The sequence below is a fragment of the Filicampus tigris genome, chromosome 10, assembly GCF_054856515.1.
Source record: "Filicampus tigris isolate MCC_2025a chromosome 10, RoL_Ftig_1.0, whole genome shotgun sequence".
Classification (NCBI taxonomy): Eukaryota; Metazoa; Chordata; class Actinopteri; order Syngnathiformes; family Syngnathidae; genus Filicampus; species Filicampus tigris.
Genome location: NC_141226.1, coordinates 21,496,793 through 21,510,005, shown reverse-complemented (window position 1 = coordinate 21,510,005; position 13,213 = coordinate 21,496,793). Strand labels below are relative to the sequence as shown.

Sequence of the window (13,213 nt, the reverse complement as noted above, 5' to 3'; positions counted from 1 at the left end):
CGAGCGGTTCAACGATTAAGCAACAACTAATCAATTGTTCGGAGGACTTAAAATTGTTCAAAGCGTCTGAATTTCAGCCTCTCATCAGTAAAAAGTCTCATATTTTTGTAGTCCTCCATGAAAGCAGATTGAAATAATACATTTGCATTTATCCGCTTTTACTTCGGAAAACAATTTTCGATTTCCTGAGCGATGCTTATGGACCAAACTCATAACTGAATCATAATTTACAATTATGCATTTTCTGATTTCGATTAATCGATAAAATGGACGGTTGACATTCCTATTAAACACATTATATTGCTCATTCTTACTGCTTTACCCGACTTATTTTGCGGCGATTTGGGGTAATACCGACAAAACAATCTATTTTTTAAGATACAAAAAAAGCAATCTGGATTATTAACCTATCAAATTATATAGAACCAACCAATCAACTATATATCAGATTAAACACTCAGCTTCTATGACCTAGCTGAATTCAAAACTGCACAAATGATGTACGAAGTATACAAAAACCAACTTTGTCACATTACTCAGAAACTGAAATCAGAGAATAGTTATGGCTTGAGGGGTTCAAGTGTCTTTATAAAAAAAAAAAAAAAAGAAAGTCAGACAAACAAAGCAAAAGTGTGTCTCTGTTAAAGGTGGTAATTTATGGAACAAAATTGAAAAAATGTGATGTTGCCACCTTAAAACCAACTGCACTGCCTTCAATCTTGACACACCCCTGACAATTCCAACTCACCCTTTCAACAAGGTCCGAGCACCCTAAAAAACTCAATTATTAGAGCAGATTATTATGCACAATGGTGACTTACAGGCTTCCTGCTGCTCCACGTGGAGACTTGTGGTGGCTTGTTGAACCACATGTTCCCTGCCAGATCTCCACACACCACAAATTCTAAAAAAAAAAAAAAAAAGCACAAGCACATTAGACAACAGAGCCATAACAAGGCAGAAGCAGCAGCTGCTTTGTTTGCGCTATAGCACCTTTGTCAATGGTCACGGCCGTTATCAAGTCGCTCTCCTTCTCCTTCTCCTCCTCCTCCTCCTCCTCCTCCTCCTGCTCCCCCTCCGACGTGTTGGTCTCCAGGGTCATGGAGCTGAAAGATGAATTGATGGTGTTCTGTGGGCCCATAGCAAACTGAAAACCAAGACAGAACACTTAGATCAACAGTGACTATGACATTGGATAATAAAATCACACATTATGTATTTTAAAGCAACCACAGAGCTTCGCCTTACAAGAGTCCATTCATCTTAATTCTAACATATCAGGGAAGACGGTATTAACATGCTAACGGTTAGCATCGCTAGTATGTATAGCCAAGGAGTTTTAGAACCCGTTACGCAATGACTATTTGAACAAGAACTCTGGAGCAACACATGTAGACAGATGACAATACTCAGGTATATATTCTTTATCCTCTACAAAAAAAACGACCAATATGACTTACTGCGTCGATTACAGTGATAAAAAAAAGTTTTATTATTACACTGCCTTATGGTGGCAAGGGCGCACACACCAAAAGGAGCAGCAAAATGAATTAACTGCAGCATTAAATGAGGCACAAACTCTTTGATCTTTACCTTCTATTTAATTGTTAACGGTGTCTATATAAAGTACAACATTATACGATAATATTTTACTTAAATTAAAAATGGCAGGAATCCTCAGGCCCCCCCTTAATCCCGACAAAGTCCGCTTCAACATCCTGACACACCCACTTTCAACATCCCGATCAGAGGTGGGTACTAATTTTTTTTTTGACATGCATTGAGGATGAAATATATTAAGATACCGTGATGTACGTCAATAAAAAAATAGACAAATGCATGTATTTGGTGCAGTAGCACCGATGAAAAATTGTGGCCCCGCCCTCCATCATTTAAGTTGCCCATTCCCTGATCTAAATGCACCACCTTCAACATCCCGACGTACCCCCAATCAATTATGAAGCGCCACCAGCAAACTCCCGAAAAGTAATAACAGATGATCCATGCGATTGCGTGCGATCACAGTGACGAACGGCACTACAATTACAAGCCGTGACAGCGGTGGTGGACGTAAACTCACGATGAAGCCAACTTGGACCTTCGCGTTCGACTCGCCCAACAGCCACATGCTTTTCTCGTCGTTTCGGATGAGTCCCAAAACTCCCACTTGGTGGTTCCAGCTGCACAAATTCACAAAGTCACACACACACACGTTCAAAGCAAGCGTCACTGAACTTCACATACAACAGTGTTCAGGTCAAAATTGACCCGTTTTGATATTTGACAGAAATAAAAATACTGTCTTTCTTTCCCCATGGACTTTCATGACTATTGGTCAAAAGACGGAAAATAGAGATAAAACTCTTTCAAATTTGAATTCTTTGGACAGGTGTTGCCAAGTTTGTGTACAATGAGGTTCTTCTGCGTCAAATTTGACTAAAATGGATTTTAGATCTACCAGTGTGTTTAATCGAGGAAATTGAATCTTGAAACTGTAACAATGTTAAGAGGAAGCTTGAAATGCACCACCATATTTGTACAGGTTGCTGCAGAAACATGCACCCTTTGGTGTTTGAAAGCTCATGTGGGAATCTTGAATCGGCGAAAGGATAAAAAGAGCAAAAGAATCAACATACATCCTCAACATAGGAGCAGAAGTCATACAGGGTGTGACAAAAATATACTTGACATTTTCTTTGAAATATTGCTTCAATCACCCATTAATGTCACACAGGCTAATAATACATTTAGAGAAGAACTGTGGTTCCTAACTTTAATAATGAGTATTTCCTTGGCTCAGGTTGAAACTGATCCAGAAATTACTGAGCGCAAAGACGGTATGTAAGGGTTACGTGGAAGAAATCAAACCGGCCCGACCCAAAACGGAGAGCGACTGACTACCTGCAGACCATCATTGACCACCGCTTATTTTCGTCGTTGTTGCAGGTGACATCGAAAATTGATCCGCTGCTGGACACGCCGATGAGAAGGGAGCAGTACGCCAGGTGGGCCACTTGCTCCGTCACCTGGTGTGACGTCACCTTGACCACGCTGGAACACAAAAGTCCTTGAATCGTATTGCGCCCCTTGTATCGAGATACGAATCGATTTTTTTTTTTTTTTTTTTTTTTTCCCCGTCTACCTGGCCGTGCTGCGCTCCTGATTCCACACTAGCTTCCACACATCCACGCAACAGCCCACGTAGCTAACAGCAAAGCGGCTATTGGGCATGGAACAGATGGCTACGACCTTGCTGTCTGAAGCCTGAAAACAACAGCAGCAAGAAAAACAAAATGGCGTGGGTTTGACGACATCGTCGTCAAGGGTGTCAACACGAAACTCGCCTGCATGCGTCCAACCGCTCGGCCGTCCCGCAAGACCTCCAGCAGGCCCGACTCGTAGCCGGCGAGCAGCACGTGACTGTCCGAGTCGGAGAAGCAGAGAGCCGTGACGGCGCCTCGCAGGCTGGGGGTCCGCTCTGTACGGACGATAAAATGTGGGCTTGTTAGCCAAGACACGGATCACTAAGTGGTGCGCAAAGGTTGAAGGGAAGCAACTGGACTCTTTTTGTTTGTTATGAAAATACTTATTCAGTTGTACATTTTTAAAGGGAGGAGTTTCCTTATTTATGTTTCTGGTGGGTGTGGTCACAATATGTTTGCTGTTTTATATCAATACAGGAGTAAAGTAAGCATAGAAAAGTAGGATTAAGATGAGTCCTGAAAAAAAATAAATAACAGAATGTAAAGAAGTACGAATGAATCCCACTTTACCGGTTTCCCACATCCAGCTTCGCAAGGAGCAATCGTTCGACACGGTGAGGAACACCGGGACGCTCCCCTCGTGAGCGACACTGCGAATGGCGCCGCTGTGACCCTGAAAGGTGCTGAAGTGTTCCACCTGTGCGCCGACACATAGGAGGAACCCTTTTGCTGGAGTAAATTGCGTTCGAAATGATCATGCGAGATAATCATCAAGCAATGACTTGCGTGATTTTCCAGGGGTTTTGTTTGAAACATATTCTCAGTAAATTTCATTGACGAAAATGACTAAAAACAGCATACGACTAATACTTCATAACACATTGTAAAAACCACCTAAACGCCCGGCTGCTATTACTTCAACTATTAACTGAATACAAAATGAAATGCAAAACCTGTAAGGGCTTCCATAGTCGTATGATTCCGTCTTCGGCAGCGGTGAGAACAGTGAAATCCTCCGGGTTCTTTTCTTTGTCTAGAATGAGACAATGCAAGGATAAATCCAAACTGAAAACAATACAAAAGCAATCTTCACTTGAGGTTTACTGGCGTCAACGACGACGGAGCAGGCGTGGATCGGTCCTTCATGGGCGGGAATGTGGCAGATGTTCACGTTGGTCTTCCACTCCCACACGTGCAGGTTGCCATCAGCGGATCCGGCTGCTACGTACGGTCCCTGCAGGTGCACACGCAGCCAATGAGACACCTGCAGGGACATGCGCTGTCGGAGGAGTCTCACCAGGCAGCAGACGGACGTGAGAGGATCCGTCCAGGTGATTTCTCGCAGGCTCAGAGCGGCCTCCACGTCCCATAAGCAAAGTCTGCCGTCATTTGATGAGCTTATCTGCCAAATCAACAGTTACACGTGTTTTCAAAAATATTTCAAGAAACAGAGGTGGGTCAATGAGAAAACAGCCCAAGGTTAAAGGCACTTTCAAAGCACTTCATCATTGTGACGATGCAGAATGAACCTTCAAGTATGTTCATCAATCATGAATTTTGTGATATTTTAGCACTGAAATAAAAATTAACCCCTTCAAAGATGCAATATATATATATATATATATATATAAATTATAAAAAAATGAAACAGGTAAAAAATGTAAGTCAAGTTCACACATTTTATCGAAATAGTTAAACTTATAAATTTAAATCTTGAAATTAAGAACATAAAAAATAAAATTAGTATTATACAAAAATGAAATTAAAAGAATGAATGAAAACAAAATATAAAAATGCAAATTTTGATGAAATAATAATTAAAAAATAATTGATAAAAATACATTCGTACAATGAATACGAAAATGTAATGCAATAAAAATAAGAATCCGACAAGAATAACAACATTAGGGAAATAAATACATTCAATCATAAATATATATTTTTCTAAATTACAAAAAAAAAAAAAATCAAGTAACAGTCCATTGTTCTACTTGAATTGAGCAGCTTGCTTAAGTCTTCATAAAGCTATCAAATGTGTTATGAATATACACCCTTTTTCTATTGAGACCATTCCAAGAAAAGGTTACTTTTTCCACATTTTGTTGATACCAAAATGGACTAAAGTTGATTCTTTTGATTATTATTTCGTTTTTGGGCAAGATTCTGCACACAATACACCATCATGACAAAGTGGGGGGGAAAAAAAAAAAGAAGTGAAGACCCACAACACAGTCTGGTGTCCAAACACATCCAGTGATCCAGTCTCTGTGGAAGGCCGGGAGCACTTTCGAAAGACCAGGAGGCGTCAAGCTCATGTTCCACACAACCAGAGCCTGCAAAACACACACACACGTCATATATATTTATGGAGGTTCGAACTTGAGACACATGTTCCTACTTTGTCTTTTCCACCGGACAGCAGCTGTCCACCATCGGGGCTGAAAGCCAGGCATGTGACGGCACCGCTGTGGCCCTTGAGCAAGCCAGCAGGGGGCTCTGAATTGTACTCGCTCAGCTCGCTCAGCAGCCACAGGAATATAGTGCAGTCATCTGTTCACCAGACAAACGCAGTCAGAAATGGAAGCTACAAGCAGAGGTGACCAAAATAACCCCAAAAAAGGCTGCTCCAAAGCAAAATTGTAGAGTCACCACGTATTATTGGGTTCTTTTTCTCGTGATGACACGCCAAATACACCTTGCCCCGTCTCGTCATTTCTCACCCGAAGCGGTGGCCAAGTAAGTGGCGTTGTACGCCATGGCGCGGATGATGCCGGACTGCATGCCGAACATGTCCGTCATCTGCAGGCCCGTCAGCTCGCCGTCCTCACCGAGTTTCCTCTGCCACAGCCGCACCCGCTTGTCGTACCCCGTGGACAGCAGCAGCGGCGCCGATGTGTCGGTGGACGAGGAATCCACGCATAGCCACAGCAGGGACGGTACACTCAGGCGGAAAAGGCCGGACTCCCAAATCATCTCACCTGCCAAAAGCAGTATAAAACCAAATCAAATAAGACATCCACTACATCAGGGGTCACAAAGTCCGGTCCTCAAGGGCACCTATCCTGCATGTTTTCCATCTCTCCCCGCTGCAACACACCTGATTGAAATGATCAGCTCATCAGCCATCTTTTCAGAAGCCTGATAACGAGACAGGTCATTTGAAGCGGGTGTGTTGCAATAGGAAGGGATGAAAAACATGAGGGATAGGTGCCCTTGAGGACCGGACTTGGTGACCCCTGCACTACATACTTTTTTTTTTTTTTTGAAACGATAAACTGCACCTACAGTATTTTGAGCATGCCTAGTATTGCCTTTAGGGACCATCTGAAATCAATTTACCCTCACCTGATTGTTCAGAACATCCATCTATCTTAACCAAAACCACAACAACTTAGTTGGTTTAGCTAGCTAACTAGATAACAACATGGCCAACTAACTAACTAACCTTAAATGTTGTTGCTTTCAGGGGTCATCTGAATTTTTTTCCCCACACACAGTGGAGTAATTCAGTTCATTAAATTACTCAGGCATATTTTCACAACGAAATAATTATTCTGAATGCCCTTAAATGTTTCACTAAATTGTCTACCTAGCTATTCCAAACAAGTCTGGTGTTGCCTTTGGGAACCCTCTGAAATCACACAAGCTTAGCTAAGATAAGTAAGATAGCTAAAATAGATGGGATAGATAGAGCTATATTTCTGGTGGTGCCTTCAGGTACCGTCTGAAATCACACATGCGTCGATAGATGGCTAAAGCTTGTTCGTCTGTGTTCTGGCACATGAAACCTACCCGAGCTGAGGCGGAAGAGCTTGAAGCCGTCGCCATGGTAACCCACGGCGACGTAGTCCCCGTTGACAGCCGCACACAGCGAACCGCTCTCCGGCGAGGTGTCGCACCTGCTCTTCTTGTGAGGAGGCTCCCGCTCGACCTGAAGCAAGCATGGAGAGAATAAAGAAGAAAAGCTGTAGACTACCACGTTAGATTTTTCAGGACTGGTTGAAAGGACTATGTGTAACATTCAGTCAGTGGTGGACTGTGTATTGGGTACCTGGGCCTTCAGCGGCAATTTACCTGATAGAAACCACCTTTTATTGACACCACTATGACATCGCAATTAAGGAAATCAAGATTATACAAACGCAAGTCACAAGCAGCAGTAATACTACAGTAGTTGTTTTTCACTGAGGATAACAAATACGTGCCTGTGAGTAATTGTTATATGCTCTGTCTGCACGTGTTGCTAACACTTGTGTTCAAATGCAAGTTGTTTAAAGCCACCACAATTTAAATTCTAGTTGCGTTAGCAGGACTATGGCTTTTCCCATTATGTGTTAGCATTAAGCTAGCGGACTTTCGTCAGGAAAAGTTACACGAGGTGTAATTCTCCTTGTTTGTGTTTAGTTTGACAGTAAACGTTTACTGGGAGTGCATCAAAGCAAGCACTTGGAATCTTCAGTGAAAAAGTGTTCACACTGACAAACTGCTGCTTGTTGTGAAGTTCGTTGCCACCATATAAGCACTTGAATTCACAAATCAAAGGAGAAAAAAAAAAAAAAAAATAAAATAAAAAAAAAAATCAGCAGAGCGACTGCTTGTATCTTGACAAACTTGTAAGTTGGGTCACTCGTAAGAAGAGGCATCTCCGGATAAAGTAAACTTACCTGTTGTCTCTGTAAAGTGCCGACTGAGCGTCCAAGTCCACCCGACCACAGCTGGAGCTGTTTGGGAAAATTCAATCATATTATTGTCTTTGCAAGTGGAACAAATCCACGCAGCGGCCATTTTGATGTACCCACCATGTGATCGGAGCCGGCGGTCAGCAGCAAGCGGCCCTGGCCTAGGAAGGCGAGAGCGTCGGCGGCGCCGGCGTGCGCCTGGAAGCATCCAACACAGGTGGAGGTGTCCACAGACCACACGCGCACTTCCCCGGACACAGTGCCCGAGCACAGCGTGGCCGACGACGACGGCGAGAAGGAGAGGCTGCGCACTGAGCGGCTGTGGCCGCACAGATACTGTCGGAATAGAACATAATAAACACCTTTACCATATCCAACCGTTTAAAAAAAATCTTTAAAAGCAACTTAAAGATCAAATTCGTCTTTTTCAAGCACACAGACCAAATGAACCTGTCAAATAATACTTGGCTCAAAGTGGCCCAGTTTCATGGCATTTTTTTGTCAAACTTAAATGGAAGTCAACGCAAACATTTTTTTTTTCAAGAATATGTTCTATGCAAGCCCACTAGTTGAAAGAAAGCATTATGATAAATATCGCATTTGTGGAATAAGTGTTAATCCACTCGTTTTTAGCCATCTCTGAGGGCGGCCATTTTGTCTTCTGTCGACTGAAAATGTCATCGCAACTGCTCACAACGACCAATCACGGCTCAGATTCAGAAAACAGGTCAGCCGTATTGGTCGTTGTGAGTAGTTGCAATGTCATTTTCAGTCGACAGAAGACAAAATGGCCGCCCCAGAGATGGCTAAAAACGAGTGCATTTTGCTGCTTAATTTATATTCCACAAACGCAAAATTAATCAGAATGCCGTGTTTCAACTAGTGGACCTGCCGGGAACATATTCTTGAAAAAAAAATGTTTGGGTCGACTTCCGCTTTAAGACCTTTTTTTTAAAGGCCACTTTTAGAAAAGGACAAGTATCAAATGTAACAATTTAAGGTCAGGTTGATAAATGAAGAATTTTTAATGGCCACTTGGGGACAAAGTGTAACTATTCTTGCAGTGTGATAAAGTCAATGCAATTTGCGCAGTTTGTGTGTGGATGACGTTGGCGTTTGATGCGACACGATGCGAGCGCACGAAAATTTGTTTCTTCGCTCACTTGCTCGAGTTGAGAAATTTGCACTGCAAAAAAAAAATGACATGGCGGCAGCCAATCGACACGATCCAAGCGGCGACTCACCACTCGGGTGTTATCCTGCAGCCACTTCCACACGACCACCTTCCCGTCCCAGCATCCGGCGGCCAGCAGGCGATCCTCGTGGTCGAACGTAACGCAGTTCAGAGGGCTGTCGCTGGGCAGGATTGCCACCTCGTGACCTTTGGCCGAAGACCACACCTGACAAGTTTTTTTGATCAACGATAGCGCAGGGACCAATCACGATAAGTAACGGTAACTAGCTAACTTTCAGAGTCAAATCCAGCGATGCGGTGGCCAGGTGCTTCCTATCGGTGGTGATGTCGCTGGCCGTTATCACATTAGTGTGGCCCTTAATGAGAGACGTCCTGCGAAAGGCCAAGACTATTAAAATTGGCAAATGGCGGCATTCGTTGGGGATGCGCCACGGGAGTGTTCACTCACCGGCACCCATTGGCAGCGTCCCAGATCTCGATTTGGCCGTCAAAGGAGGTTGTAGCAAGGTGTCCGTCCTTGAGGAGGACGCAGCTGGAGATGCCGTCGCAGCTGCTTACCAGCGACTTCATTTCCTGTCCAGGTGTGACATGGCCAGTAAATGTTTAACTAATTATGAATCCAAAATGGGAAAAAACATTCAGATTTAACTATTTGACGACACATCCATCTTAATTATGAAGTAACATTGGTAGTATTAAGTGCGTCAAATAATGCGAGTTTAAAGAATGAGTTTTTCGGGGTCTTTGTACCTGTCCTGTGTTTGCATTGATGAAATACAAAGTTCCTTGCCCGGTCCCTACCACCATCTCCCCGTCGCAATCCACTGCCAAGCAGGTAGGCTCAGACGGGAAGGTGGACACCAGCTGGCTGCAACAAACACGCAACATCCTAAATCACATCTGACCTTATTTGAATTATTTTTATCCTTCTGAGGGTGCGACCTTTTTGACACTTGCTGTTGACTGAAAATGAGGGCTAAGGGCCCAGCTTGCAAACATCAGATTGATTTGACTTTAAACAATTTTTAAAGGCCTTATGAGAAAATTTGACATTTTGTAAAGCTACTTTAAAGAAATGAAAACTTGAAAGATTTTTTTTTGAAAACCATGTGATGTGAAATGTAACAAATACAGTATAACTTTTCCTGAGGCTTTTTCAGGCTACTTAGTTCAATATCTGACTTTTTTATACTGCCCTGATTAAATGTCAGAATAAATTAAGAATGGACTTTGATTAAATATGACTTTTGGAGGATACTTTGATCAAATTTAAGATTTTAATTGCTGCTCAAATAGGTTTCATTATTCAACAGTTTGGATTCCCGTTTCCAAAATATAATTGATCTCAGTAGGAAATCTAATTGTGGAAGTCGACCAGAGTCGCGGATCAGATTGAGGTGAACGCTATACCTGCTCTCTGCAAAGGTTTGATGGTCATTGTTGAGCCACTCAACCGCCCGCACTTTGCCGCTACCGAGCAGGCCTCGGGCCCAGGCGCGAGCGGGGGACTCGGGTGGTTCGTTGAGTGCCTGCTGGACGAAGAGCACCGGCCAGCGGGAAAGCACGGCGGCGTGGCGCTGCAGGAAAGCTCGGCAGTCGTCCATGGCGGCCCGCTGGTCTTTGCTCAACTGGGACGACTTCTTATCTGCGGGGAACACAGGCAGTATTACGCGGTGGCAAGGGGTGGCAGTTAACAACAGCGTGTTGGTTCTGTCTTTCGGTTTTAAGGCCAGCTTAGAAGTATTTCCTTGAACTGTAATAGTAAACATTTTCTTGCTGTTCCGTCTAAATGTTTGGCCCAATATTGGTTTTAATGTATTTCCTATGAACACATGTAAGTCTGAAACAATTGATGTATTTATTCATTCTTTCAGATCACAAAAAAAGAATGCATCTGTTCTGGATATATACACACACACACACACACACACACACACACACACACATATTTATATACATACCATACTCATTATAGGTGTCCAGCAGGTGGCGGAGCAGATTGCTGCGCACATTAGCGTACAGGAAGTTATAGCTGGAGAGCAGCAAACGCAGTGCTTCCAGCTCGTCACTTTTTATCTACACAGCAAAAAATAAAAAATAAAAATAAAAAAGTGTGAAAAAAAATAATACGACAGTTGTCTCAAAAATCATGCCTTTATAAAGATAAAGCTCAGTTTTTAGGTATTAAAAAAATTCAACTTGTCCCTACTAAATATTAAAGAAAACTTAAATATCACAAAATACTTGAATAAACAGAACTTATGAAAATGTGAATACCCAAAAAACCTCTTCAGAATATACAACCACCAAAAAACGTTTTTCCCCCCTTAAATTATAACTTTTTCCTCTCAAAATAACATTTGTAAGACAAAAAAATGTTCTACAAAATATTAAACTTTCTAAGGAAAATATATATTTTTTCATGTTTCCTACAAAAATTTAAATCCGACTTAAGATAATTTTTAAAACTCTTATAAATATATTTTAAAAAAACATGACTGTTAAAAAAAATAAAAAACTTTTTAGCAAATGCATTTATCTTTAGGATTTGTATTTTTCTTTAAAAAAAAAAATCAGTAAAATTAAATACAACTTTTTCTGGCATTATCTCAATATAAGTCTTTAGGAAAAAAAAAAATCTAATGGAAAAACCTTACTCCACAAAAATATATCTATTCAGCTTTTTTAAATGACTAATTCTTTCAAATGTATTCAACTACAAGTATGACTTTTTAAAAAAATATATATATATTTCCTAAAACATAATTAAAAAGAAAAATCCAGATATATTATATTGAACAATGACAAAAAACTATATAAAAAGAAAATACTTTTTCTTGAAAAAAAATATGACTCAACAAAAAAAAACTTATTTTCCTTAAAATATACTACTTTTTCCTCTTGAAAAATTAGATTAAAAAAAATGATGAGGATAGGTACAAATGATTCATTGCAACTCTACAATACTAAACCACCTCTCTATGCTTACATGGCAACTTAGAGTACAGTTAATCAAAACACTTTAAATGTGATTGTTTGTTTAGAGGATGACAAACCAGACTAGCGGTAAGCTGCTGGACAGCATCCACCTCTCCGTGAAGAAAAGTATCGGTACCCTGAGCGTCGGCAAGCACCCACAGGTGACCTACATGGGCACCCCGAGATGAAAACGTCATGAATAAAAAAAAGTGACACCTTTTATAAAAAAAAAAAAAAAATGTCTCGTTCTCTCTTGTTTGTTACCCGCCAATACAAGGTGAGCTCTTCTTCTGTGGTCTTCTGAGGGCAGGAGGACATCTTCAAAGGCCTGCCTCACATCTGGGTTGGACAGAGCCAGTAGGTCATCGGCGTCGTGGCGCTGAGATGGATTGACAAGACTGCAAAACACCATCCGCTTAGATACCCCCACTTTGAGCAACTTTCACCAATTTTAAAGGCCACTTTGCCCAAATGTAACTGGTGATCAAATTTAAGACTTTTTAAGGACACTAAGCACATTTGACCCTCTATAAGACTACTTTTTTTTTTTAACTTTTGAGGCCACTATGAAAACATTTCTACACTTTTAAGGCCACCTTGATCTTTTGAAATATTCACCTTCGCAAGGTATGCACTATGCGGGTAAAGGCCACCATGGGAACGCGTCCTTTGGGGTTCCTGCACAGCGGCAGAACCTGCTGCCATGTGACCTGTCCTTTGAGCGAGCACAGGTCGTTGCAGGCGCACAGTAGCGAGTACAAATCGCGCTCCCTCAGGCCTGGACATGAAAAGGAGAAGATAAGTTGGCTAATGCAGCAAAAAAAAAAAAAAAAAAAAAAAAGAAGCCCAATGGGTTGCCATCAGTGATGGCAGGAACATGTCACCAAGTAACGTGTCACTCAAAAATATACACATTTTCCAGTAACACATAATGTAACGTGCTACGTTTCCCGCAATGTAATCAGATTATAGTTACCGGTACTCAACAAATGCACATAACATTGTCTGGGGAAGTGACATCACGCATGCGCATCTCATGTTTTCAGCATGTTGATAACTTGCGTGTCCATACCATACCATACCATACCACATAAACAACAATGGAGGAAGGAGGGAAATTTGTTTCAAGCTGGAAATATAGTCATTATTTTTTGAGT

At 41.7% G+C, this 13,213-nt stretch overlaps 1 protein-coding gene across 1 annotated transcript in view; it reads right to left on the bottom strand.

Moving 5' to 3' along the window:
• Positions 1–13,213, bottom strand: part of tep1 (telomerase-associated protein 1) — a 30,493-nt gene that overhangs the window by 725 nt on the left and 16,555 nt on the right. The window contains exons 29-53 of the mRNA XM_086042341.1: positions 12,675–12,834; positions 12,321–12,454; positions 12,134–12,222; positions 11,039–11,153; positions 10,488–10,722; positions 9,828–9,945; positions 9,526–9,650; positions 9,350–9,449; positions 9,127–9,282; positions 8,003–8,218; positions 7,868–7,924; positions 6,996–7,134; positions 5,924–6,181; positions 5,602–5,753; positions 5,429–5,536; positions 4,501–4,605; positions 4,308–4,437; positions 4,157–4,236; positions 3,774–3,900; positions 3,345–3,478; positions 3,143–3,264; positions 2,902–3,051; positions 2,081–2,180; positions 994–1,147; positions 822–904 (exon numbers count right to left, since the gene is read on the bottom strand). Of these exons, the coding sequence (XP_085898467.1) occupies positions 822–904; positions 994–1,147; positions 2,081–2,180; positions 2,902–3,051; positions 3,143–3,264; positions 3,345–3,478; positions 3,774–3,900; positions 4,157–4,236; positions 4,308–4,437; positions 4,501–4,605; positions 5,429–5,536; positions 5,602–5,753; positions 5,924–6,181; positions 6,996–7,134; positions 7,868–7,924; positions 8,003–8,218; positions 9,127–9,282; positions 9,350–9,449; positions 9,526–9,650; positions 9,828–9,945; positions 10,488–10,722; positions 11,039–11,153; positions 12,134–12,222; positions 12,321–12,454; positions 12,675–12,834 (3,347 nt within the window). The remainder of the gene's footprint in view (positions 1–821; positions 905–993; positions 1,148–2,080; positions 2,181–2,901; positions 3,052–3,142; positions 3,265–3,344; positions 3,479–3,773; positions 3,901–4,156; positions 4,237–4,307; positions 4,438–4,500; positions 4,606–5,428; positions 5,537–5,601; positions 5,754–5,923; positions 6,182–6,995; positions 7,135–7,867; positions 7,925–8,002; positions 8,219–9,126; positions 9,283–9,349; positions 9,450–9,525; positions 9,651–9,827; positions 9,946–10,487; positions 10,723–11,038; positions 11,154–12,133; positions 12,223–12,320; positions 12,455–12,674; positions 12,835–13,213) is intronic.